At 44.7% G+C, this 27,040-nt stretch overlaps 1 protein-coding gene across 1 annotated transcript; it reads left to right on the top strand.

Moving 5' to 3' along the window:
- Window positions 1–1,194: 1,194 nt before the first annotated feature.
- TIMM44 (translocase of inner mitochondrial membrane 44) lies at window positions 1,195–24,811 on the top strand. The gene is made up of 13 exons (XM_037386268.1): window positions 1,195–1,291; window positions 3,215–3,322; window positions 3,829–3,999; window positions 4,504–4,584; window positions 7,147–7,296; window positions 9,713–9,852; window positions 10,345–10,430; window positions 12,264–12,356; window positions 12,706–12,830; window positions 14,448–14,498; window positions 16,445–16,534; window positions 20,315–20,425; window positions 24,122–24,811. Exons 1-13 carry the CDS (start codon window positions 1,262–1,264, stop codon window positions 24,239–24,241), a joined length of 1,356 nt encoding a protein of 451 aa, XP_037242165.1. The 5' UTR covers window positions 1,195–1,261; the 3' UTR covers window positions 24,242–24,811.
- The last annotated feature ends 2,229 nt before the right edge of the window (window positions 24,812–27,040 follow it).

Below are 27,040 nucleotides of genomic sequence, written 5' to 3'. Positions count from 1 at the left end.
ACAGCTTGAGTGAGCTGTTCTTAAAAATTTTAGAGCTATACATAAGGAAAAAAATGTTACAATATGTTCTTGGTCTCTTAATACTTTCTCTGTTCCAACCTTCTCCTCATAAACTTCGAGACAAGGTGCTCTCAAGAACGCCTTCCACAAACTTCAAACTGTTGAGTTTTAGTTTCATCTTTGCTTTCTCAATAGAGAAAATCTCGCCGAAGAGGTTCCTGTGTGTTCCAACAGCCCCTTCTCTTCCCTCTTACCTCTGTGTTACCCGTGAATTACAGTTACAATGAAACTGCTGAATTAAACTCAGTTGTATTTTACAGTGTTTATTTTTTTTGGTATCAGTACATGAGTGAGGTTCCCTTTAGCACAGTTGTGCTGGTGGAGGGTATGCTGAAGCAGAGCAGCGCAGGAAGCTCAAACCAGCCTTGTGACCGCGGAGAACGTAGTGAGGAGGCGGCAGCGAGGCTGGTTGCAAGACCCCTTGTGAGGGGGGGCTGCTGTGCTGGGAAATAGCAGGAGCAGGTACTTCTCTTGGTGTTTTGTGCTTTGGAGGAGAAAAACCCCAAACCCTACTGCACTGCTTCACAATAAAGCCGCCAGTTTAGGCTGTTGGTGTGCCCTTGCAGCAGGCCGTGCCGGCTCGGTCGGGCAAGCTGCCTGACGCCTTGGTGTTGTCTCCAAAATGTGACCGCGGTCCCGGTGTGCGACATGGTGATCTCACACCCTGAGACGAGACTTTTATTGCAGAGCTGGGCGAGTCCAGCTGCCAGCAAACACAGCCAGCGTGCTGCGGGCAGTAGCAAAGGTCGCATGCTGAAACTTGCCGCACCTTCCCTGCCCGCAGGGGTGGCTGGCTGTGTCTGCACCTGGCTCGTTTGTTCCTGCGCCCATTGCCTGGTTCGTTTGTTCCTGCGCACGCTCTGAGGAAGCACCTCTGAGCACCTTGCCCTCCGGGCTGTGGTTTTCAGTAGTGACGGGGACGGCTCGCCCCGGCGAGGCTGGAGGCCGTGAGGGCCGACAGCGCGGGGGGTGTTCGGGATGCCTCCCCCTGTCAGAAACCCCCGTTCCTGGCGGCCTGCGGGGTCAGCGGGACCAGGGGGTGCACCGAGGGTCAAGCGCTACGTCAGAGTTTAAGGATCCGGGAGTTTTAGGCAGTACCGGCTCTGCTCCCCACCGCCGCCCCGCTCCCGCCCTGGCCACGTGGCGCTGGGCGGCGCCAGGAAGTGACGCCACAGCCACGCGCCGCGCACAGGCTGGGAAGATGGCGGCGGCGGGGGCCGGCGGCTGCCGGGTGAGCTGGGGGGGCGGCGGCGGGGGCAGGGGGCAGCCGCTGTCTCCGCCGACGGCCGGGCCGAGCTCCGCTGGGCCGTAGATACGCGGCGGGCCTGCGGCGGGAGCCGGCGGCGGGCAGCGCCCGGCGCCCCGTGAGGCCCGACCCGCGGCAGGGGTGCCTGAGGAGGGGCGCCGGGGCCGAGCGCCGGCACGGGCAGGGCCGCTGCCGCCCGGGGAGTGGGCCTCGCCGCCGGCCGCCTCCTCCCTTCTCCTCTCTGCCTCGGAGCCGCGGGAGCGCCGGGTCCGCTGTGGTGCGGGGCCCTGCGTGCTCAGGACCTGCTGTGCCCGTGGCGGGGGGCCGGTGGCACCGGGCGCTGTTGCTCTCCCCGCCGCGGTGGCCCTGCTGCTGCTGCCGGCGCGGGCCTCCGTGGCCCAGGTCGCTCCTGGGGCTTCCAGAGGGTCTTCACGGAGCTGTTGGTGATGCTGAGCTGCTCCACCCGTGGCCTCACGCAAGGTTTAGATTTAAACGTGGGTTTTCCCCTGTGTTGAGCAGGCGAATGCACACGTGAGCAGGATGTAGCGGCTGGAAAGGCATTTTCTGACGTGCTTTCAAGGTGGTTGATTGTCTTTCGTGCCCAAAGTTAAACATGAGATTAAGCATTTCTGCTCAGTAGCATGGAAGAAATGTGCTTTTCCATCAAGACCTGCCATCAGTTGCATGCAGCAGGCAGTCTGCCCCAAGTTTTAGTGCTGTTCTTACAGCTACTGCGGGTCTTTCAGGTATGCCTATAATATCTAGCTTATTCTTGCTTGCTATGAAGCCTGGCCTCAGTGATGACTTGGGCAGCAAGGTTCAGAGAGAGGCGGTGGAGAGCGTTTCCTTCTTTGATACCAACTTGACACTTTAAGATCCAGCAATCCAACTTCGCTATAACTACAGAGGTGATAAATAAGAGGGAGCTGAATTTAAAGGATGTGACTTAATAGAAATGTAGAAACTGGTGAGTTAATGTAACGCGTGTCATTGGGCCAGCAGGATTTGTGGGGCAGTTACACCGTTACTTCTCGGGTGTAAAGTCTTAATTTAGCTTGTGGTGTTTGGCAGTGCTGTCACCTGAAGCCACAACACCAGACAGTGTGGCTCTTTACAAAACCTTTTCAACATCTAGAAGCCTGATAAAGAGGTGGATGTCTTAATGTTAGACACAGAATTAAGTACTTGCAGGTTACAAATAATTTTCCAAAGTCTTTTAATGGCAAAGACCACTTGATATGTCCCCTGTTTTATTTTGTAGTTTTTTTATTTTTTTTAGGGTGAGCCGTTTGAGAGATGGTAAAAGAGAAAGAGCTTGGGTTGCACAATCTGGTAACACAGGCCCATCAGGAATGGGAGGTTGATTTGAAGTAAAAGGTGTGGCTTTTGCCTGACTGGAGGCCAAGGATAGGCTGAATAGATTTTCCCTGTGGGGAAGAAGAGCGAGCTCAGTGCTGAAGGGCTGTTTTACGGCTGTAAAGACAAGAACCTAGGAGCTCTGCATAGCCTGTTTGCAGTGTAGGATGGTGGACTGAAGGATTAGCCACATGATACAAGAATTTGCTTGCAATCTCAGCAAAGTGCAGCAGAATTTCTCAGTGATCATTCTGTGATCTAGTGTATCTTGTCTGGGGTAAAAGGTGTTTGTCTCTGACTTCAGGCAGCACTGCAACTGTGGTTTTAGGAAAACTTGTAAGTGGATGTAGTGCTGCTTAAACACAAACCAAGATTTTTTTGGATGGCTTTTATCAAACCAGCCTCCAGTGTTTCTTGGCAGCACTTAGGATGTGTTCCTGGAAGATCAGTGAATATTGTCTATTTGCAGTATTATTTCCTTCCTTCCTTGGCTCTTTCAGACAGCTGTCATCTTGTATTGTGTGCTAACCTGATCTTATGTTTTAATTTCAGAAATGTCTCATCAGTGGCATATGGCTTATATCCAGAAGATACCCAGGTCCTGCCATCCACAGGGGTACAGTATATAGAATGAGCAGGCCTGTTGTAGAGATCTATCAGGTTGGTTAATGGCTGGTTTTTTTTATTTCGGGCCTGAAGTGGTTTCCTTTTAGAGTACTAATCTACTAAGTGTGGATAGGTTTTTGAAAAGCACCGGTTCTAGGCTGAAGGTTTCTACTTTTTAAGATCTATCTGATGAACTCAAGGAATTTTGTAGTAGCTGAGTCCAAGTGACAGAGTTCAGGAGTGGTGCTCTGGTAACTTCATCTACGAAATTGTTTAAGCCTGAACTAATCTCTGGAGTTAAGCTTCCTCTGGAGAAGCATCTTTTTAATGGCTATGTAGATGCACTTCACATTAGAAATGTGTTGTTTTTCTGGGTGTTTGGAGGGTAAGCTACTTCTTTTCCAAGGTAGCTGTATGCTTTCTATGACATTTAACGTTAGAAGTGACCCAGCGCTTGGCTTAAGTAAAACTAGGTAACTTAAGTAAACTACCTGCTGGGTTTGGTATTTGTTTAATTTAATGTTGCTTTGGATTCTACAACGGGTAATGATTTTCTTTAGTCTAGATGCTACTCTTCTGGAGGAAGAAAGGGTTTTATATCAGGTTTTGTGGAGAACATCAAACAGGAATTAGCAAAAAACAAGGAGATGAAAGAAAGTATTAAAAAATTCCGAGATGAAGCTAAAAAGCTAGAAGAATCTGATGCGCTTCGCGAAGCAAGGAGGAAATACGTAAGTCTTTTCTTCATGAATTCCTTTGGTGTTTTCATTGCCCAGTCACTGAGCTATTACTGTTCTGAATGTAAATCTGAATCTTTCTGCAAATGAGCTGTTTAGTTCAGCATGCCTGTTTTTATGAGAAGTTCTGCTTGGCTGGAAATACTGACTGGTAAATGGATGTTTTGGAACATTTTGGTTGGGTTTTTTTGTTCTTTTAGTAGAAAATTTTCCAGCAGACCCTTCACTGGATTTCCCAAATAACGAGCAGATAAAATAATGAGACATTAAATTTAATGTTGGCAGTACTTAAATACTACTTCTGCATTTCTTGAAGAACTATAAAGAGCATCACTTGCAAAATTGAAATGGTGATGCTGGTTACTCAAGTAGTGTGCTCCCTAAGATGTAGCTCTTCTTGCCCTCAGTTATAGCGTTAAAGGGGTGTGTTACATGCTAAACTGTTTTTGAGTATATTCTGTCCTTGCAGTTACATACAGTGTGGGTTTTTTTCCACAGAAAACCATTGAATCTGAAACGGTGAAGACCTCAGAAGTGATTAAAAAGAAACTTGAAGAAATAACTGGTACAGTTAAAGAGGTAACATGCAGCTATGGAAGAACCTTTCCCTAGGGCAGTTCTGCTCCGAGGTTATGTGTTTTGTGTGCGCTTGAATTATCACCCTTTCTTTTTTCTTGGTGAAAGGTGGTTGCTCTTCCAAAAGTGATCACTATTCTGAATCTTTAAGGCCAGAGTCATTAACAAAATTACAGCAATAGTGTGGGATAGATTTCTTATACAGTGTATGGTGAGAGGACAGGCATTGTCCAGTGATTCCGCTCAGATTTGGAGACTGGAGACGGTCCTGATGGTTCTGCATTGTCTAGCAGTGAAAAAAGCCTCAAGGTGGTTCTGCCACTGGAGGGCAGATAGAGCAACGCTGGAAGATCACCCTGGAAAGTTGTTTAGGAGGTGTGATGCTCTTCACACTGATGCTTTTTGCTACTAATGTGATAGGGCTTTTGGCTTCTCACTGCATGGTGGGAACGATTTACCACATCAGAGGCTCCAGGTGTTGTAAGTGGAAGTGCTGGTGGTGTAGTTGAAGTGCTCTTCTCTTAAGTTAGCATGCCGTAAGTGGTTCCGTGGCTCTGTGTGTCTTGGGAAGAACCAAACGCCTGGAGGAGCAGGCATTGTTCGTACCTAACAGGTATAAGTGTCCTCTGTTCTAGGCTCAGACTTTAAAGATGTCTGTGTAGATCTGCTTTTAAGCAGTCGAATTCAAGTTATTTTTTAGGTTGGGACTAAGCACTGCAGCCTGTGCTCATTTACTTAATTTCTTGTCCAGGTTCATCCAGGCAGCAGGTGTATTTGAGTGTTTCGTGGGCTTTGACTTTAATCTCTGGAGTAAATTTCTGATGAGTCTTCCTGATGGCTTTTTAAATATGGAATAAATCAGGTGGATGTGGCCCCTGTAGAAGCTGATCCTGCAGTGTTCCAGTATCTCTGAATTCAGCGGGTACAAGACGGGGCTATTTGGGCATTCCTCAGTGGGATGCAGGAGCTTTTATTTCTTATTCCCTCTTTTCTGCCCCCTTCTCGGCATGGGCACCATTGTGGTCAAGGAGTTCACATCCATTCAGCATTGCTCCCCATCGCTTCCGGAGGAGACGGGGTGACTGACAGGACAGGGCCGGGTAACCCAGCGATTCCTGCGTTTCAGGCTCTGCTGCTGTCTCCCAGGCGGCTGTCACGAGGAGGAGGAGGGAGCAGATCCCACTGCCTGTCCTGCTCGAGCCTTTGTGGCAAAAGTCCTTGCTTGTCAGCTGTCTCTGAGACCTGCTGCTGGGTTTGTCACTAGCCTTCCTGCCGCTGTAGACCTGTCAGTACCCAGGAGGTGGCACTGAGCTAGAAGAGTTGGAGAAGGGCTGTTGCTGCAGTGTCTGCCGCCCTGACGGTTACTCCCAGGCACCTCAGTCTTGTTTTTCCCTCTTACTGATCAGAGTAATTAAATCAGCAGTGACTGAAAACTTACTGTTCTTTCTTTTAAAGGCAGTACAAGATTTTTTGCAGTAAATTACAGCTGAGAGGTACTTCAGGAGGCTGCTCCTTATCTGTCAGTTGAAGTGCGTGGCCTTCATGCTTATAGCTAGGCTGCCTCAGAGCAGGGTGAACGGAGCTGGTCTCAGTGGTGGTTTAAGATCAAAGCTTGCGTGATTGTTCCCAACACGTGCAGTCAGATGCAGGATCCCTGCTGAGAGACAGCCAGCCAAGCACTGGACTTAAACTCTGCAATGAAGTTTGCGTGGACTCAGTCCCCACTCTGTGCTGTGCTCCGTCACTCTTGTTCTGTCTAGGTGTGCTCTGGTGTAGCTTAACTGCATGTACGGTTATGAGCTGGATGTAACCGTTATCTTTTCAGTACTGCTGAGGGTGCTGTAAGCATCTTCATTGGCCAAATCCTGTTGAAAACCAGGCAAAACCATTTGGTACTTGTATCCTGCCATTTCTCTTCCTCTGAGGCTGTGGCTTGTGGCCCACCCAGGATTGGTTGCCTGCTGCCAGTGAGATTTCTGAGATCCTCGAGGAGCTGATGTGTGCTGCTGCAGAATGAAAGGGTGACTAGCTACCGGCAGAGTCCATTTAATCTTTGCATACACAATCCTGGCTCTGTCAACACAGCCAAAGTGAGGTATATGAAGATGTTGGATTGAGAAAAGTGTTTCCTAATTTTGCAGGAATAGCTGCATAGCAGAGAGCTATCTCAGCCACTTCTATACCTTCTCTTAGGGAGCAAGAAGTACCTGGTTGTTTCAAAGCAAAGGGCTAGGGTATTTTAATTCTGGCATCATTGGTCCTTCTCTTTGATGTCAAGAAAAATAACGTATTTTTTTTAAATCTATGGGCAGCAGCTGTTACAAATGCATATGGTCCCATGAGTAGCCACATTTGTTGTTCTGCACGGAGGTGTTGGATAATGCTGCAGTGCCAAACCATGGTGTCCCGGTAAGACTCCCTTGTGACATGTGTTCACCTTAGGTTTGGTTAGTCTTGAGAGTGCATTAGGAAGTCTTTAGCATTCACAAAGAGGAGTTAATCAAAATAAGTTTTCACCCGTTGCACCTGAAATGACCTTTTATTTCCTGTTTTGTTTTGTTGCAGAGTTTGGATGAAGTAAGCAAGAGTGATATTGGCCGGAAGATAAAGGAAGGTGTGGAAGAAGCAGCAAAAACAGCAAAGCAGTCTGCGGAGTCAGTGACAAAAGGAGGGGAGAAATTAGGCAAGACAGCAGCCTTCAAAGCTATTTCTCAGGTACATAAGTCCTGTGCCTCTGTAGGACATGGTGCTGTGGACACAGCTCATTAACATGGGAGTTGCGTGAGCTTGTGCTGACTGTAAAATGAAATGCAAGACTGTTACAGCAAGACGTTGTGAGCCATTAGAATAAGTTGATAAGTTCAGGAGATGTATTTTGCAGGTCTAGCATTCGCTTAACAACCCTAGAAAAGTGTAAGTCTCGAGTAGCTGAGCTTCTGCTAAAATGTGTTACTGGAAAAATTGGTTGCTGTGCTTGTGGAGTAGGGTAGCAAATGTCTTCTGCAGGTGGGTACGAGCGCTACTTGAGAACAAACTGGCTTACTTAAAGCACTCCTCTTCTAGAAAATATATAAGCACTTACATATTTTGATGTCACCCAGTCAGCTGGCTTTAGCCTAAAAAGAAGCGTTCCCCTTGACAGGTTTCTCATGCCTCCTTTGAAGCCTTGGCTTTAGCCCTCGTAAGAGGAGGTACCAGCTGGGCGGAGCATCACCTGCACCAGTCATGGCAGTTCCCCTCTTTCTGTGTTTCTAAGAAGACATCATCGTGCTAAAGGTCACTCTAGCCATAGCTGCAGGTTCACATTATACACTTTTTTTTGTTGTTGTTCCTTTTTCTGTAATGATGCCTGGTACCTTACTTCAGTAGCCTCCTAATCTAAGAACTGTTTGTTCCTTCCATGAAGCAGGCTGTGCCAGGTCTTAGAAGCAGGCAATTATTTTATAGGACCTTAAAGTAAATTTTTTTGAGGCTTAAAAATTTTTTTCCCTGTAAATGGATAAACCTTTTGATTTGTTGTCATATTTAACTGATTCACAGACCTTTTATAGGTTGTGAACAGTTCTAGTAGCTTTGCTGTACTTTCTAGAACATATATAGCATTTAGAATATTCGGTCTACTGCCTCAGAAAACTAAATATGTTATCTTTGAAATTGTAGTAGTAATCTCATCTTGAGCTCTCCATTGCTTCAGTATTTAGGAGATATTGTATTTTTGTAATCTACAGCTGGATGATACCCACGGGGGCTTGTGTCTTGTTCTGTTCTCTGCCGGGTCCCTCAGATAGTCTTTTATAGTCCGTAGGAACTGTGTGGGCTTTAGAGCTTTTTATTTGCTTATCCTTGATGTTTAAAGTTACTTAAATTCTGCTTTGTGCTTTGTGTCACATCTCTGGCATCCATCCTGTCTAGGCCCTGAGCACTGTTCTAACTTTCTTCAGGAAGGAGTCACACTGATTTTGAGTAGGAGAGGATGGCTTATGCTGGCAAAGCTGCGTTAGACACTTGATGTGTTCTCCAGAAAATTCCTGTGTAAAATAAAGTTGAAAAATAACGGCCCCCGTAAAGCCACATGATGCTTTGGGCTACATAACTGACATGTTCCAAATAAAAATGCAAATTGGGAGAAGCTGTATAGAGCGTGTATAAAAAAAAAATAATCCCTTTCTGCCTGCATGTGTCTAGTTGTAACAGGGAAGATCTGTACTTACTGTGCATCATTTGTAGGTACAGTCATTAGAGAAAGTATGGCTCAAAAGTTCAGTAATAAAAGCAGAGCAACCCAGATGAAGGAGAAACACTGAAATTGCCTTTTAATTCCAACCCCTGTTGAAGCGTATGACAAAAGTTCCCAACAGCGGTTGGGATGATGTTCACTGATGAGATGTATATTGGTCCAGAAATTTCAAGTCCTTTTTCGTGATGTAGCCTCACCCAAGAGGAGAATATATCCTCTCTCTCCTTTAGTATAAGCTTCACTACTGGGTTGGGTTTTTTTTCCACATCTCATCTCTAGCAAAACCCAGTTTGCTTCAAAGCTATTTTCTCAGCTAGAAGATGTGTAGAATTCTATAAAAAGTGAGGCTGTCTTTTGTTTTGGGGAAAGAAATACTTCTGTTTGTTTAAGCTTGGGCCTAGAACTTGGATTTTGTTGACCTTTCAGGTGGTTTTGCAGTTGGTGTCCTGAAGCTTTTCTTTTCCCCTACTTTTGGATACAGGAGCCATTCTTCCTTTTACCTGGGGTTTGTCATTCTGTCAAAAGCTGCTGGCTGCTGTTGGGCGCTGATACGCCTGCCTTCCTCTGACTCGATTTATTCCAATTTAAACTCTGTTGCCCTTTATCAGCTGTAGGGTTTGACTGTGTCCGTAGCTTCTACTATATTGGGTTTTTTTTCTTCAGGTTGATTCAATACAGCCATCCATTTGCTGTCCTAGACTGTTAATTCCTTAAGGAGAAGGCCTTGGTACTGGTTTGTTTGTCAGCAGATATCAGTGAGGAAGCATTTGCTGAGCAAGGAAGAGGAGAATAACCTATGGTCCCTTGTCTTTTTTCTTCGACAGAAATGATTTTCACTTTCTGGGAAAGTGGGGGGAACAGTAAATCAACCTAATAGGGATATTTTCCTTTCAGGGAGTAGAAACCGTTAAGAAGGAGATAGATGAAAGTGTTCTAGGGCAGACTGGTCCTTACAAACGTCCGGAACGACTACGAAAAAGAACAGAATTCTCAGGCGAGAGGATTAAAGAGGAGCGAATATTTGAAGCCAATGAGTACGTATTGGATGTATTAGGGTGAATATTTCTGTGTATAATTGGATAAAAACTGAAAAACTTAACTGCAGGTCAGGGATGGTTAAAATCCAAGCGCTGAAGTGAGGCTGTGGGGCGAGGTGTGACCTCAGGTAGGTCTGAGAGCAAATTTCCAGTGTAAGTTAATGATACTGAATCTTCCGATAGTGAAACTGGGCGCTTAAAATTATAAAGTGGGGACATAATGTTCTGATGTGAAATTTTGACTTTTGTGTGTGTGTGTTATGTTTTCTCAGCTCTAACATCTTGTGATTGAATTACGTTTGGCAGGACTGAGTCTGAGCTCATTTGCTTTCCCTGCTGCCTTTCTCTGCTAAGTTGTGTATCATTTATATGGTGTATCAGCCTCAGTGATAGCTCACGCTGCCGTGATACCCGTCAGGATCTCCTTTTTCTGCTCACTTGGTTGTAAGTCACTTGTTCACAAGTACCCCTGTCTTCTGTGCTTTCTAGGGAAGCCATGGGTGTGGTGCTGCATAAAGACTCAAAATGGTATCAGCAGTGGAAAGATTTCAAGGACAACAATGTGGTCTTCAATAGTAAGTGTTCCAAAGACAAAGGAGTAGCACGTTATTTTCCCTGTTCTGATTCTTGCTGTGTTGGATCTAATGCCATCTGTGCAACTAGTCTCAACATAATGCAAATCATAGCCAGCTTTTTGTTGTAGCTGTTGCTGTGAGGTGGTGTGAATGGGAGGTAGGCGTAGTTGACAACATTGCAGCTTTTCCAAGCTGCTCCATCTGTGTTCGGACCCCTCCCCCAGGCAGGCATTGTTTTTGATCAGTCCCTGCTCCCTGTAGGTACCAAAACCTGCTTTCGCTGTTGCTTAAAGAGAACTGAACTCTGCTCTATTTTTCTACTTATTTTTTTTCTAGTCAGATCCAGTCTGGCACTGGGAAGAGGCCAGGGCATGCATGCGTGCATGTCACCAGGGAGAAGGCAGGCAGATCTCTTCTTCCTGACCTTGAGCTTATGACAAGGAAAAATCTTGTCTTCAGTGAGATGGTTTCTGTTGTCATCTGCTTAGAACTCTGGAATGTGTGTGACTTTGCCTCCTTTCTGTTTTTATTGCAAAACCTGAAAATACTGAATATCTGTACTGCAGTGGGCCATTGCTTCTGATAGTTATCCAGATACCTGATGTTTCAGAAAGGCAGAAAGAAGCCTGAGGACAGAATCCTTCAACAAATCAAAGTAATCACTGCCAGGGTACTGCAGGGTAAATGACTTGTAAAGGAACAAAAAGATTGTGTAAAAGTGCAACATATAATTAACTTTGGATTGTGTTTCTTCCCAACTTCTTTTAAAGCAGACCTCTTTGGGCGGTATCCAAGAATGGGTTTTTACATCCCATTTGTTAGCCTTTCCAAGGAGAGATGCTCATAGCTCCTAAGACTCCCCACATGTTGCATCCTCCAGTCCTGCACCATCTGTTCCAGCTCTGTGCGTTCTCTACATTTTACACATCTTTCCAAGACTCTGGTTTTGCAATTCAAGCAACACTGCAGCTGTGGCTGCACCAGCCTCTACAATGTGCGCTCTCTCTTTATGTACCACCTGTACTGTACCAAGAACACTGTGTTTTTTTGGAAGGAGCATAAGCTTCAGGGCAGGATTCCAATTGTTAATTGACGTGGTGGGAAGAAGCTTCCCTGCAGGGCCCATTATCCCGCAACTACCTTCTGTGGTTCTGATCCATCTGATGGTGTCCAGAGACAGATGACAGGTTGGCTGAGCCCTTAGTTTGTTGCAACAGTGCCTGCTTGCTAAAATGGCTTGCCTTTTTTTTTTTTTTTCTTCCCTTCACCCCTCATCCTTCTTCCTGCCTTTGAGATTTTGCTTTGCAGGAGCTCTCCTTCCCTATCAATCATTTCTGTAGTTTTGTGGCATGCTTGGCTTGCTTTCTTACCAAGGTTGAGAAGTACGTAGAACTTAAAAACTACATCCTCACTGATGTCTTGCTATTTTATTAAAAATTGGCAAGTTTTAAGGTCTGTTCTTGGGTCCTACCCCCAAGGTAAACTTTCTGGTGTTGGTTTCATATCCTGCTACCCCTTGTAGCAGACTGAATCGGGGGTGTAAGCAGACCTGGTGTAAGCAAGTCTAGTATTATTTTCTATCTGAAAATCTGCATAGAAGGTCCAGAGTTTCTGACAGCTGGAGTCAGAGAAACCATCATTCCCCTAATGATGGTTATTGATAGTTAGGAACGCAGGAAGATGAGCAGAAGAGTAACTTTTGAAATTGATACTTGTTAATCAACAAAGAGGTTTAGAGGAGAAGTAGGTTTGATCTGCAATCTGTTGCATGTTGTTTCCCAATTCAGGAACGCAGTGGAAGGACACTGCTGCTCATGTTTCTTCTCCTTTCAGGGTTCTTTGAAATGAAGATGAAGTATGATGAAAGCGATAACGCGTTCATTCGAGCTTCCAGAGCTGTCACAGACAAAGTCACTGACTTAATAGGTAATGTTTCATCATTGCTGCGAAAGAGCATCTGTAGCCTTTTAGCTCTGTTCTAGTGACTGTTAGTGCTGTCACCCTCCGTGTGTTACTAACATTTGGGACAGGTTCTGGAGCTTTATGATATTTTGCATGGATCATTATCCAGTATCACGCAGTGTAGCAACCTGCTACTGGATCAGAAGTGCAGTGTGATGACAGGTGCTTGTATGGGATAAACTTCAAGCTTAACTTTAAGTCTACATTTGTTCAGAAGTGACTCTTCCTTCCCTCTGGTATATAACCAGAGGCCTTTCTCTTGTTTTCTGGTGACAGTTGTTGTGCCACTGGTCTCACTGAATTGTTTTATTAGGTGGATTGTTCTCGAAGACAGAAATGTCCGAGGTTTTGACAGAGATACTCAAAGTGGATCCATCCTTTGACAAAGATCGTTTTTTAAAGCAATGCGAGTATGATATAATCCCCAATGTCTTGGAGGTAAGATAGGGGTAGAGTATGATGCATTTTTTCCTTTGCTATAACGTGGAAGGTTTTTCTCTTAGTTTTCTGACGCTAAAATTGAAAGGTGGGACAGTATTTGCTTCTGGAGTGTCCACCTTTGCACGGAACATGGCATAACCTTGGGAAAAGGAACCTGGGTCCCACATAACAATTTAGTTTAAAACCATATTTCATAATTTAGTAGGCTAGCAAATATTTTTTTACTGGCCTGGAAAACAACTTCTCCCCTAGAAATGATATGAGCATCAGAGAGATCAAACTGAAATAGGTGAATGAACAGTACTGGGCAAATGGTGATATCAAATATTGATAAGGGAAAGAATTTGGTGCGTACGTACTTGCTGGATTCTAAATGATCTGTGACTGCTTGTGGAGAAAACCAGGTCATGACAAATGGTTCAGTGAAAATATTTCTGGCGCTAGTCAAGGCAGTATGTGGAACTTAATGTTTTTAAAGACTGAAGTATAAAAGCCACTCAGAGGATAGCACTGATGAAGGATGTGACTTCCAGTATAAATGGATATAGTTCCTCTCACTGTAGCAGTATGTCAGAAAAAAAGAGAGTGAAAGTAGGGCATTTGAAGTACAGCAGAAATTGTTTTGAGAGATTTGTGTGAGGGAAAACTGAGGCTTGAAGAGATGAACAGATGCTAAGAAAGAGCAAATTGTTATTTTCTCATCCTATGATACAGTGAGTAGTCATATCTCAAATTCATACGTGCTAATACACATGTAGAAATATTTATTATATGCTTAGTCATGAGGTAGCATTATAGGATGAATAAAATTAATTTGATTCTTACAGATACAAACATCCAAACTGATGTGTAGTTAGGTTTTGACACTGCTGTCTTTGTAGTGACTGACTTGTGTATCAGATGTGTGGCTGGAACTGGAATGTCAACAGTGAAATAAAGCAGACCTGTCACAGCGAATCTGCTTCTCCTAACGGTGCCATATCACTAAAGCAATCTGCAAAGAACGGGCTCCTGACTCTCGGAGGATCAGTTTTTCACAGGAGAGGTTTTTTCAAACTGTAGGCAGCCAGCTTACAGATGCAGTCAAGTATGAAGATTTATAGGCATTATATTGAAAAATGCCCCACCACATATAAGTAACTTTATTTTGAAATCTGCTAGATTCCCAGCGTCCTCACTGCCTTGTTACGAATTCCAGGTGTTTATTGCACAGTGTTTGAAAAGTAAACCTTTTCATGAGTTGCACTGTGATTCTTCTGTTCATTCTGTGCCCTGAATTTTTCACAGTAGACCTACTTCTCATTTGTGCTCCTGCTTCTGTTAGATCCCACCTCCCAGGGTTTCTGGGTAGTGTGCATTCCGCTGACTTTTTGGACAGGAAGGTTTAAGATAGTTTTTATCTTAATTATGGAAAGGTTTTTGTGCATCTGGCTCGGTATGTGTGTGTTTATAGAAGTTCTTATTGCTGTTCCTCTTTGAAGCTCCTATCCTTCTTCAGAGTTCCGCAAGATGTAGGATTTAAAGTAGTTTGCTGCTGAAAGCACTGATCATTTCAACTCTTTGATACAGGAGGTGTTTTAAAATGTTCCTATTTTATTTGATTTTCTCTTTTAGGCTATGATGTCTGGAGAGCTTGATATCCTCAAAGATTGGTGCTATGAAGCGGTAAGTAAAGCTGCTAAAAATGTCTGAAAAGATTATGATTCTCCCTTGTAAGCAGGTGTGTTGTGCCTTTCTTGCTTGCAAGCTGTCCAGCTCTTGGATCTGTGATGCTGCTTACCTGCTTTGCCCAGCTGCTTCCCTGTGTAAGCAGTTCATACTGTAAAACACTAATGCAGTCAAGTGTACATGCTGGACTTCTGGAATAGTCTGGATATGAGAGTGCTGTTTAGAGACGGTGAATCGAGAGCTAAACTCAGACTAGTCTAACTAGCTCCAGTTCTGCACTGCCCTTCTTGATTTGGATGGACTTTAACAGAGCCTGCATCCCAGATATGGGGTGAGAAGGCGCAGAGACATTTGAGCTGACCCAAAAAGGTGATGCTTTTCTGCTTACAGAGTCAAGTTATCCTGGAGCTACTATACAAACACAACTCCACTGCAATATCCCAGCAAATAATTCTGGCAGGCTGAAGTTTTTCTGAAATTGCAGCATAGATGATCTGCAGTCTGGATAACCTCACTGCCGAAAAATGAATTTTGTTTTGCGATACAAAAACTGGTTTTGTTTTTATACCAGGATGGATTTTCAGTATTGGATCCACTTCTTGAAACACTGAATATGAATTGGTTGCAATTCAGTGATTGTATTATTGTCTGCTTAACTTCGTGAAAGCAGCTCCTTTCCTGACAATGTAGATGGATGCTTGTTCTGGTCTTCGCTCTGCTCCACAATAATTGTGTTGGGGGCAATGCAGAGCCGTATTTGTTCTGTTTCTGAAGAATATAATTGTTGGAAGTGAATGTTCTCCTTCCTGATCACCACCACCAGAGGGCTGGAAATTTTTTGTATTTAATTTTTTGTGATTAACATCTTTGTAACAATATTGCAGTATGTAAGAGGAAGATATTTAAAGCAGTCTGAATGTAAAGGAAGTTCTTTATTGGTTCAAGCAACCTTTGAAATGACACCATAGAATTCCTCTCAGGTCTCCAGAGGAAAGCAGTAGATTTGCTTCAGTTGAGAAGACAAAAAGCAAACTCTTCTAAGACAGCTGTAGTTATAAATTAAGCTCATAAGTCAAGAATCATCTGTCAGATAAGGCAAGGGAGGAAATGGGAGTCCTATTAATGAGAATTCAGGAGAGAAAGGCTCTTGAACAGAATCATACCACAAGTGTTAAGTTTGTGATACTGGTCACTAAGGTGTTGGAATACAAACCAGGAAGGCAAAAGCGTGCTGGCAGGTGTACCAACCGAGCTGCAGGTTGCTACCAGCCCACTGACTGAGATGTAGTTCGTGGTTCACAGAGCTGTCTCTGCCTACTGCCCTCAGAATCCCTGATCTGTGACTCCAGCTTCACTCTAGTGACTTTGCCAGTAACTTCTGTAGGATATTTGCATTTAAACGCTTGTGATGAAGGTTAGAAATCTTTGGTGGGGAGGTAGGTAGGGACTACTTTCTGTTTCTCTGATACCTGCCAAGAACATGGGCGATAATGCTGAAAGCAAGTAGAAATTCACTGTCCCCAACATCAGTTCTCGTTGCATAAGTAATGAAGCATATGTGCCTGTGCCTAAAAGGAGCCAGGAAATGCTGGTCTGCCTCCAGGGTCTGGCTGCGTATTAGGAAAGTAGCTTAGTTCCCAGACTGTTTCTCCTTGTCTGCTGTCAAATCAGAATCGTAAGTGCCTTGACTATCAGGTGCACTTGGTGTACATGCTTAGTTGTGATTGATGGGTCTCCTGTTCTGGCCAGGGGAGATGGGATTTTTAGTGAGAATTTGGTTACGTGAATCCCAGAGCGTTTGATGCAGCTGTTTGATACCTTGCAAGACATGTGCATTGTATTTGCAAAAAACTGACTTTTTTTCGGTGGTTCTCTCTGAGCAGAAAATCCCTTTTTTGTTGTGACAGAACAAATGTGTAACGCAAGTTTGTTGCTTCATTTAGACTTACAGTCAGCTTGCTCATCCAATCCAGCAAGCCAAAGCCATGGGTCTCCAGTTCCACTCCAGGATTCTTGACATTGACAACATTGATGTGAGTGTCCTTTTCTATATTTCACCTTGGGGGATGAATTAGAAACTCATGACCTGAAGAGGCCTTTTCTTCTTTGCTCTGACTGCTGGGGTTTTTTGCCTCCTGCTACTCTGCTATTTGCTGTTTTTGCTAACGGAGGAACAGATCGCTACTGGAAGGGAGAGCTCATGGGACAGATTTGCTACTGTGTGATCAAGCCTAAGTTGCAGCATTGTGGTTTGTCTCCTCTCTGTCAGGGCACCTTGGTCTTAATCGCCAACATATAGATTGAGAAAGGCTAATAATAAAGGCGAATAGCACTAACCCAGTGCTTTTGTGACGGGCTCTGTTGGTGCTTACTCGGGATGATAATGCACAGTACTTCTGTGACTCAAGGCTGTGCCGTGCAGGAGCGGCTGTTAGAGAGACTAAACTGCTGTTCTGGGTGGCTCTTGATGAGCGGGGAGGGAACGGCTGTGAGCAGAGCCGTTGCCTCCTTAGGAGCAGAGTTGGTGGCTGGGGACTTGGGCCAAATGTCTGCACAGTCGTAATGCTCTCCGTGTTCCTCTTTATTGAGGAGCCAGAGGTGTTCCTGTTCTACTTAGCAGTAAGTCTACAGTAGTACTTTCATTTAATTAATTCTTTAGTGTCATTTTACTGGCCTCTAAGTTTTCTTTCAGATCTTTCTTTCCTGCGATGGCAAAAGAATATCAAAGCAATTACTGCCTTCAGTCAGCCCGTTCATATCCCATAACCAGCACTGCCTCAATGGGAGTGTGCAGGAGGAGGAGGGGAACAGGGCAGCTGTACACTAATGCTTTAAAACACATGTGGAAATAGTCTGAAGTCAGATCAGCTGTTTGTCATCAAAGGTGCTAACCTGAAGGCAGCAACATTCAGTACACATTTCTCTTGGAACCAAGTATTATGGTATACTTGTCCAATACACTGCAGCTGTGCAGTATTGTACTCAATAAAATTATAAGCTGGATCCATTCAGGCAATTACCATAAAGCCAACCTCAGGGTCATTCCTGCAGGAACAGTGAACACAGTTTGAGCTATTTAATAGGGGTCTAAACCCAGTGGTGATCTGGTCCAAGGTAAGGAAGTGGAGGACTGGAAGCTTTCAGGTAGAGGTGGAAATGGAGCACAGTGATAAAAGGATGCTGTTCAGAAAGTGAGAACTGTTCCAGATGGTGTTGGGGTGTATTAGCTGGCCAGATGTATCTTACCTGCGGTTGCACCCCTGCAAGACAAGAAGTCAGAAAGAATTCAGCAACCATCATGGGAAACCAGGAGAACAAAATCTGATGCTGTTGGTGGTTTGCTGAAAGGAGGGCTGCTGATGGTGAATTTTCTCTTATCAGCTGCCCTGTGCAGGGGTGTCTCTTTTTGTGCCCACATCATTAAAAAACTGGAGTGGGTGCAGGAGAGCTCCAAAAACATGTGAGGAAATGCCTTACAGCAAGAGACTTCATTTGACCTGTTTGGCCTTACAAAAGAACAGTGGGAAATTACTTGATTAATGACCATGTACCTTTAGCAAGGAGCTGAAGATTGTCTACAGGGCATCTCCTAACACAAAAGGCTCGTGTCTGGCCCTCTTCCTAGGACTGTTTGCCTTTTGGTCTTGATAGGCTTCTCATTTTCTCTCATCCACCTGGGTTCAGAGGAAGCTATTCCTTCCTCTTTGGTAACTCGCAGTGTCAACTGCAAGCATGTGCCAAACAAGCAGGAAAACTTCTGCAGCATCTGTAATTCTCCTGATTATCTTCAGCAATTAATAATGTGGTGTAACACAATTAAGGCTATGGAAGCAATAAACATGATTGCTTTTTTCTAAGCCTCCTACTTAAGGTGTTTCTGTATGGTTAGTGTTTAGGAGGCTTGATTTCACTGTATGCTAGATAACTTTTTCCTCTAGAGGTGCTAAATAGCATAGAGCCATGCACAGATTCTGAGTGATGGCTGGAAAGACATTTCATTATTAGTTTTAGATGCTTGTATTTTTGCATGAAATTTCTCAATAAAATTATAGCTGGAAAAGGGTTGATATGAAACATAAATGAGTGCAGTTCTTGTTATGCTGTCTGTAGTGCGAGCAAGGGGGATAAAGGGTGTGTTTTGTGTTTAATTTTTTAAATACGTTTCCCTAGTGGAGATTTATGGCAGTATGTTGAGTGATCTCATCCAGAAAAACAATTCAGTGAGTTTGAAAAAACCCCAGCGTTTAGAAGATTTAAGGGAGTTCACATGCTGCAAAGTTGGCAGCATTAAAATTAAAATCAAGTCTTTCAAATATCAGCACCTGCACACATGTTCCAGGTACTTGCTTTAGCACTCTGCTTCACTAGACAACTACTGCCTGTAAATTTAATGGAATTTTGAATCCTTGATATTTCTTAGGACTATTTATTTGGCTGCCTAAATGTAGTTTTAAGTATGTGACTTGTGAAATGGGGTTTCTGAACTGAGTGTGGGAGGAGTGATATAAATACTGTCTTGATCATAGAGGGGTTTTTGGCATCCTAGTACTAAAATACAAAACAATACCAGTATGGAAGCCATGGTACCTAGAAGGGGGACAGCCTAGTCAGTGTTATGCTCTTCCTCCTCCTTGAAACCCACGTGCAAATTCATGTTGTCAAATTATTAATGCCAAATGGTGTCATATAAAATGTCTGTCTTGGAAACTGGTCTGACAGAGAGCTGTGAGATCTGGGTTTCGATACTTGGGTGGCAGGTGTTTGTGCATTGCTGAGTCAGTCAGGCCGGTTCCAGGAATGCAGTGTGGACGGGGCTGGTGTGAGTTACTGCAGAGCCAGGGAGCCCAGTCGCTCAGATTAAGCAAAGGAGCGTTGCAGTAGGGCTGAGTTTTCCTCAGGGGAGAGTAAAACATAAATATGTATCTATATATATATGCCTTTGTGAACTGCGGCACGGTCTTGTAACTGTCTTGTGATACGTTCTTTATTATGTGATAAAATGCAATGGTTTTGAAGCAGCCTCTCATATACAAGAGGATAATAACGCTACCTGCAGTTTGAGGTACTGTGATTACATTTTTGGGTGACATAGCCAGTAACTCCAGAGTTACTAAAGAGCAAGATACTCTAGCATACTGCATTCCCACAAAAGCAGCAGAAAGAGGGCTGTATTTTTTTAGGAGCACAGCTTTGGGAAACAAAATTAATTCTTCATTCCTCTTTGCATTTCAATTAATAAGTTCTTTATACATTTAATGATAATATGATAAATAATGGTAAATAAGGAGTGACCTTAGACTGGAGAAAAAAATCCCGTCAAACAAAAGGTTATCACCTTCGATGTCTTTCTGTTACTTAGTTATTTTTGTCTAATTCGGTATGACTTCATGTCGAAGATTCATTTAAAAGCAAGAGAAAAAACTTCAGTTGATGTACTTTCTTCAGAAAATGTCATTTTTTTAAGAGCAGGGTTTCTTTTATTTTGGTTTCTTATTTGGAAATAATGGGACAGAGCTTGTTCATGTTTCCCTTTTTTTTTTTTGGATTTGGAAAAAATTATGAAACATTTCAGAACGATTTTGGGAAAGCTTTTAAGTACAGGGAAAGTTTTGGGGGAAAATGCTTTGCAATAACGTCTACAGCGTCTGTATTAAGAGAGCATCTATAACCTGATTAAAATAACTAGATTCAGCTCTGGGAGAAGATGGGATTGTTAGCCATGTCAAACCATAGCGGTTCTGTTAAATGCTTGATTTTTTTACATTAATCTGCAGAAATCATTTGTTTTCTAATGGATTTGTCTTCCATTGCAGCTGGCTATGGGGAAGATGATGGAGCAGGGGCCAGTGCTAATCATCACTTTTCAGGCTCAGGTCGTGATGGTAATTAAGAACCAGAAAGGAGAAGTGGTGGAAGGCGATCCAGTAAGTAACGCTCATCGGCTTTGTATGGTTTCCCTGGGTCCCCTGCTTGTCATCTCGGTTGTTAGGGATTCAGCTAGGTTCATGTAAAGCAGCGGGTGTCTGCACGTAGGACATTGACCGGTGTGAATAATACTGCATCTTGTGGGTGAGATCTTTGGTGCAGCTCAGTGTGGGCTGTTTATTCTTGTCAGACTTTTGAAGTGTTACCACTCATTAATTGAGAGTTACCATATATGAGGGGAGTCTGCAACCATCTAGAAGGGATGGAGAAAGGGTTATTTTAAATTCACAGCAAGGAGAGTAGCTAGAGCTTTCCCTTTGGGTTGCTGGTGTGCCTGGCCAGCATGCTCCCTGCCTGCAGTTATTGCCTGCAAGTGCTGCTCCTTTGGCACACTCTGGGACAGAATCGAGCTGTCCTGCTGTAGAGTAAAGCTCCATCACACAGCTTCCACCTGATCCTGTTCTTACTCTTTCTTTTTCCTCCCTATTCCTGTCATAAAGAGCACTGTAAGAACAGAGCACAAAGATGCTTGGCAAACAGGGTGGGAGCTGAGGTTCAGTCATTTGCAGGAGACTGGGAAAATCACCAAGATAAGTTTTTGGCTACTGCCTCACTACACTGGTACAAAATATCTTACAGCACTGCAAGCCTTCACTTCCACAAAACCCTCCCGTATCCAGTTGGATGAGATGCTGTATATGGTACAGGCTTCTGATGGGAACCTCTGACCCAGGGTGGTTTGTGGAGTGGCTGCTGCGCAGCAGATCTCTGGCATCTCTGTGGATTGTGGTTTAGCTTTTAGCACTGCAAGTCCAGCCCGCCTGTTCTGCTGTGAGCGGTGCTAAACTGAGCCTGTCAGACGAAACCACAGAACATGCCTGTTTCCAGAGCTAATGATGCAGCAGGCTCGAGGGGCCCGTGCGTTTTCTGGAATACCTTTGTTCTCCAAGTGGCTCGCTATCCAGACAGCTCTGGCTTGCATTGTGTCTGTGCAATGTTTAAGTAGCTTAATGATATATAATGGGGGCATTGTGAGATGCCTGGAGCTCGCAGTTTCTAGCATATTTCCATTAGAATTAATACATGCATTTAATAAATATTGGCTTTTTGCAACCATTCTCTTTAGTCCAGGCTGTAAGTTTACAAAAAAGGAGACTAATTTTAATGATGGGGCCCATCTGGACTGATTTACAACCCGTCACATCGACTGCAGGGGAGGAAAAGCTGATACAGTGATTTCTTGCATTAAATTACTGCATTCCTAGAAGATAGATATTGATGTGATAATTATTGAACAGGATATCAAAGTCTGTTTGCTGTCTGATTTCTCTGGAGCAGCAATAAATCAAGGAGATGCATTAAAATTCTCCAGTGGAAACAAAACTTCAGCTTTAATCAAATGTCAGATGCAGGCTGGCTGGTAACTATGATTTGGTGTTAACTGCTGAGCTGCTCCTGCGGAGTATTGAACAAATGACGTTCTAGGGAGAAGGAGCCTTGAATTGTAAACTTTCTAAATAGAAATCATATGCTTGTAATTGCTGCAGTATTGTACGTAGTTGCAATTGTTCGGGTTGCCACTGCTGTGCTGCAGGCTCACCCCCAGTGAGATGTGGGGAGACCAGGCAGCCTGTGACAGGGTTGGACCAGGTGTTGCGGTAGTTAATGCAGGGGATCCCCATGGAGCACCACAAAATCAATCTGGGAAAATGAGGCCTTAGACAACCCATTGAGCAATGCTGTGAAGCCGAGGGAATCTTTTTAAAATTAGGTCCTGAAGGACTGCAAGACAGGATGCTGTTTGTCTGTCATAGCAGACTGTGGGATGAAAGGACAAATTTTTGCCTGGCATGCATGGCCATGATAGAAATCTGCCTTTGGGAGTCCACACATGTTTGCTGTCCCACTTTCTGTGAATATATGCAGCAGCACACACTGTACATTGAGGATTAAGATGTACCCTATTAATAAAAGCACCAGATCAGAAAACCAGAAATCTCTCTGCTTGGGAAACATGTAATTTTTATGTTTCATCACGTCTTGTTTCCAGGAAGAAAGCTGTGCTACTTGTTCAGTACTGCATGCTGCAAGATCACTAGCAACTCCCAAGCTTATCTGCTGTTCAGCCCTTCAGAAATTATGTTCAAGAACATAAACTTTTCCAGATGTAGCAGAGCTTTGATGCTGAAGTGTATGATGAAATTGCCTTTCATACACAATCTTATTAAATGGACTTTGAAAATCACGAGTCACGAAAATCATACAAATTAACATTCCACTGGCAATGTCAAATCAGTTAAGTTACCCACTTCATCCTGAGCTTATACTTAGTGTTTTATTCTCAGGAAAGATCCTGTGGCTGGTACATCAACAGCCTGTCTTGAGCAGGCAAAAGTTTTGTTGTATTTTTTGTCTTGTCCCCTCTGCTATTCCTCCTGACATATCCCAAAGGTCCATATGACTCAAGTTTTCACTCACTTTTAACAATTCTGAGCAGAGCTGAAGCAAGTTAGTCTTCTGAAACACCGAGCAAGAAAAAAAAACGACTTTATGATATGTGATATTTCTAAAGGATTAGTTTCTAACGACTGGTCTGGTACAGAAAGTCTCCCCTCTCACATTTGTGTACCTAAATTATAACCTATAAAGATTCACACATTCTATCAAAAATGTAGTAGTTAACTGCACATCTGGGAGCTGAGCCAATGCACAGTCTGATCCCTCAGTGATACTTCCTTATCAGAGGGAAATATTCTCCATGGTTAATGGTTAAATGATAAAATCAAAATAACCTTTGATTTGCAGAGTGGATCTGTGCCACGCTGGGGCTCCTGGCAGCCCAGTCGTCTGGGCAGTGCCACCTCTCTCCTGGGAGAGGCAGAGACTTTTATCACAGGTAGCTGCAGTGACTCTTCAGGGGGCTGTTTTCATAAGACCGTGAGTGATGGCCTCAGGATGTGCCGAGTTAAGGCTTTCATCCTTATTCACTTACTATGAATAAAACTGCTGGCATCCTCATTACATGCATCAAGGATGGAAAAGTTTATAGTTGTGTTTCAGCCCCCATATGGCGGAAGCAGTCTGCACAGCAAAGACTTGATTGCAGAATTAGTGTCTGTCTGTGGTTAACACTGTGGCTGGACTTGGCATGATCATTGATAAATGTTGGGCTTTTTCGCTCTCTGTCTCTTCTCAGACCTGGTGATGCTGATTTCTGGTTAATTTGAGCTGCTCAAAGTGATACAGCTGTGGGGAGGGGATGCGGCTCACAGGCTGATGTAGGAGAGGCAGTTGCAGCTGCAGGGAAGAGCCTAGGCTTGACTGAAGGTTAGAGAGAGCAGTACAGCCTGGCAGCCAAACCAGTTTGAAACCAGGAATTTATATTTAAAAATAAAGTCAAATATTATCCAGCTTGGCAGTGATACCAGTTAATGTATGTCAGCCAGAGAGATTGGGAATCCTAATTCTGGTTTTGGGAATCAAAAGTTTATCTGTTCCTGACTGTGGTAAGTTTCTAACCACAATGCAATAGATGTTGATGGAGCCACCCTGATTTGGGACCTTTTGGGCTTAGAACCAGAGAGCAAAATCAAATGAGCAGTCTGTGGAGGAAGTGTGGAGCGTGTCCCCACCAGCTCTGAGCTAGGAGGTCTGTGACCATCATGCAAGCTCTAACGACAGGATTTTCCTTCCAGGACAAGGTTCTGCGGATGCTGTACGTGTGGGCACTCTGCAGAGACCAGGATGAACTCAACCCGTACGCTGCCTGGAGGTTATTGGACATTTCCTCGTCAAGCACTGAGCAGGTTCTCTGAGAAGAATCGCACCCCAGGGCTTCCCGTACCTCTCTTGAAGCAGCGCCATCTCTGAACTTGCACCAGTCTGCTCTGTGATGGGCTGTAGGGGAAGGAGGCTGGACTGGTTCCTTTGCAGAAGAACAGGCTATTCCGTGTGCCCTCATTATACCAATCCCTGTAATGAACTGGATGGTCTTGACATATCTGCCTTACGCTTTGCTGTGTGGTATGGCACTGTAAGGGTGTACGGTAGATTTCAACGTGAATGGTCTAAGACACTAGCAGCTGCTGTTGGCTTCTTTTTTAATTGTGGCAGAAGGAGGCTGGTTTGGGTCCTGTATGATTCCCAGTGCTTCCAGTGATGGATAGAGGTGGGTATCGGAGAGTGAGCTGTGACAGGTCTAGTTCCCATCTGCTGTCATCCTCTGATGGCCTCAAAGCATCCTTTAAAAGGTCTTAGAGGTGCTTTTAAGGCACGTTGGTCTTGGCTAACATACATCTCTTGTACAAAGTTGCACCAATAAGCCTTCTGTTGCTGCAGTGTCTTGCACTTTACCAAACCAAATACAATCAGGACTTTGCACATGACTCTGTGTTGGTGTGGCGCGGAGTCAGGACGGAGGTGTTGGCATCATCAGGCAGGTTCTCGAGGTCGGTTGCAGGCGTGGAGTTTGCTGCCAGTGTTAATATTTATATATCCACAGCTTTGCAGGGGGAGTTTTGTTGTTTCTGGTGTTCTGCCCGTTGTGTCAGCTGGTACCACTAAAGAGCGCACAACTGCATTTCTCCATTGGATTAATCTGATGATGCGGAGGAGAGGGGCTGTAACTGGCTACGAGGGAGCAGGCAGAGTGCTGGAACAGCGGTCAGGAGTAGGGACAGGCAGACTAAGAACAAATGAGAAAATAAAATGCTAGAACAGGTAGAACATCACCTCTTGTAGCTCAGGTATTTATTACATGAGAGGAGAAAAGAGGGTGCGGTTCGCACACCTACTGCATAAAGTGGCTTTCTTCACCAGGCGGGCTTACGCTGCCGGGGGGTGGTACGCCTGGCCTGGGGGGGTCCCAGGTAGCCACTGGAAGATGCCAGAGGGTGAGCTGCTGGCACACTTACGTAGATTTTAGGGTTTGGGGCATCTTCTGGAGGCTCAATCTGGGAGCTGTGATGTGGGTCGATTTGTCAACTGTCCCCTCTTAATGGAAAGTGAGATTGGGGGGAAAAAATTGATCGTGGAATAGGAAATCAAAGGACTGATCTGCTGCTGTGTTCTGCCTGTGCACAAAACAGGGTGATGCAGGACAGCACTTCCTTGACATTATGATTAAAGAGAATAATTGCCAGTTCGTCCTTCCCTTCTGAGTGTCCGGATCAGTTCCTTTGAATGTAAATGGGATTATCTCACAGCCCTTGGGTGAGACATTTAACTTCAGCAGCTTTCTTAGAGTGAGAGGTGATGAGTGTGGCAAATTCAATAGCAGAGTCTGCCCTGTGCCCTTAGAAGATGCCCAGACCTGCTGTCTGGCTGCTGTGCTAGGTGTTTCTGCTGCTCTCAGGGCAGGCTGCAGGTGGGATGTGGTCCCTGCTGCCTGCCTCATCACACAGTTTTCTCAATAGTGCTTTTGCCAGTAAAATAATTTCAGATTTTTACTCAACTATTTTAAGCACTAGTATGCAAACTAAAGGTCTGAACAGGATGAATTCCACAGTGCAGAAATCAGTTATGAAATGGGGAATCCCTGGATCTGACTGCCTTCAGAAATGGTGGGTGAATGATGTGGGTCTCATTCAGTGAGGCTCTTTCTGGGACAGATCCCGTCTAACATCTCTGAACCCAGGCTGTGTGGTGTGTGCAGAGACTTCGCCTTTATTTGAACACCTGGATCACTGAGTGCAAATGCACTGTTGACAGTTAATGTCTTTGAGATGCTTCTTGAATCTCGTCAGGGATGGGGAAAGTCTCATCGCCAAGACCATGCAGGAATTGAGTCAGTGGCCTCAAAAACTAAGAAAGAAAATTAAGGAATCTGTAGCAGCCTGGGTATGTACGTGCAACCTGTTGTCCAAGTCTTCAGGGATGCTTCTGCGAAGCATGGGCGAAACTTCTTTTACTCAGTGTGCTTTTCTCTTTTATTTGTTAACTGGTGCTGGGGGAGGGGGGAAAGATCTGAATTAAGAGTGCACAACTAATTGGCCTGCCTAGGACAGTTGCAGTAACCCAGCCGTGGTGGGGTAGCCGTATCTCCTGTTGGTCGGCTTCACCTGTGAGCGCCGGGTCATGGCTTGCGCTGCGGTCTGCGCTGCTGGCGTGGGAAACCCTTCCCTGTGATTCAGGTTGGGGTGCTGGTTGCTCCCGCTGTGGCTTCTGACACCGACACGGGATGTTTCCTTCAGCTGCTGTCTTCCTCACTGTGCTTTAGCAGCTTTTCTCCAGAGATGCAGCGTCACAAAGGCAATTACTGAAACTAAAGGAGATTTAAGCTGTGGAGGAGGCGTGAAAGTTTACCACCCCCAAGGTCTGTACCAGTCTGCGGGTTTGTTGGTCACCTTGGGATTCAAGGTGATGCTGAGCTAAGTCCACCTCTTGGTTTTTCAGCAAAATTGGTGCATGCTGGGGGATCTGGGAGGCTGGGGGCTGCTTCCCCCCATGAGGACGCTGGTGAGGTGCTGTCCTGGCTGGGTCAGAGCGCCAGGGCCCAGAAGGGAGCTTCAGGAAACCAGCAGGAATCACAGCGGCGAACATGAACCATCTCTCAGCTCCGCAACCTGACGCGGTTGTGGGAGAGGCACGGAGGCTGTCGCTGTCTGGATCATCCT

This window comes from Falco rusticolus, chromosome 4, assembly GCF_015220075.1.
Source record: "Falco rusticolus isolate bFalRus1 chromosome 4, bFalRus1.pri, whole genome shotgun sequence".
NCBI classification, from domain to species: Eukaryota; Metazoa; Chordata; class Aves; order Falconiformes; family Falconidae; genus Falco; species Falco rusticolus.
This window is presented reverse-complemented; position numbering and strand designations above follow the sequence as displayed.

Excerpts from the sequence above, each read along its gene's own strand:
- TIMM44 (XM_037386268.1), top strand. The coding sequence starts at position 1,262 with ATGGCGGCGGCGGGGGCCGGCGGCTGCCGG. Across the intron at positions 4,000-4,503 it reads GCGAAGCAAGGAGGAAATAC|AAAACCATTGAATCTGAAAC; the intron begins GTAAGTCTTTTC and ends TTTTTTCCACAG. Across the intron at positions 9,853-10,344 it reads CGAATATTTGAAGCCAATGA|GGAAGCCATGGGTGTGGTGC; the intron begins GTACGTATTGGA and ends TGTGCTTTCTAG.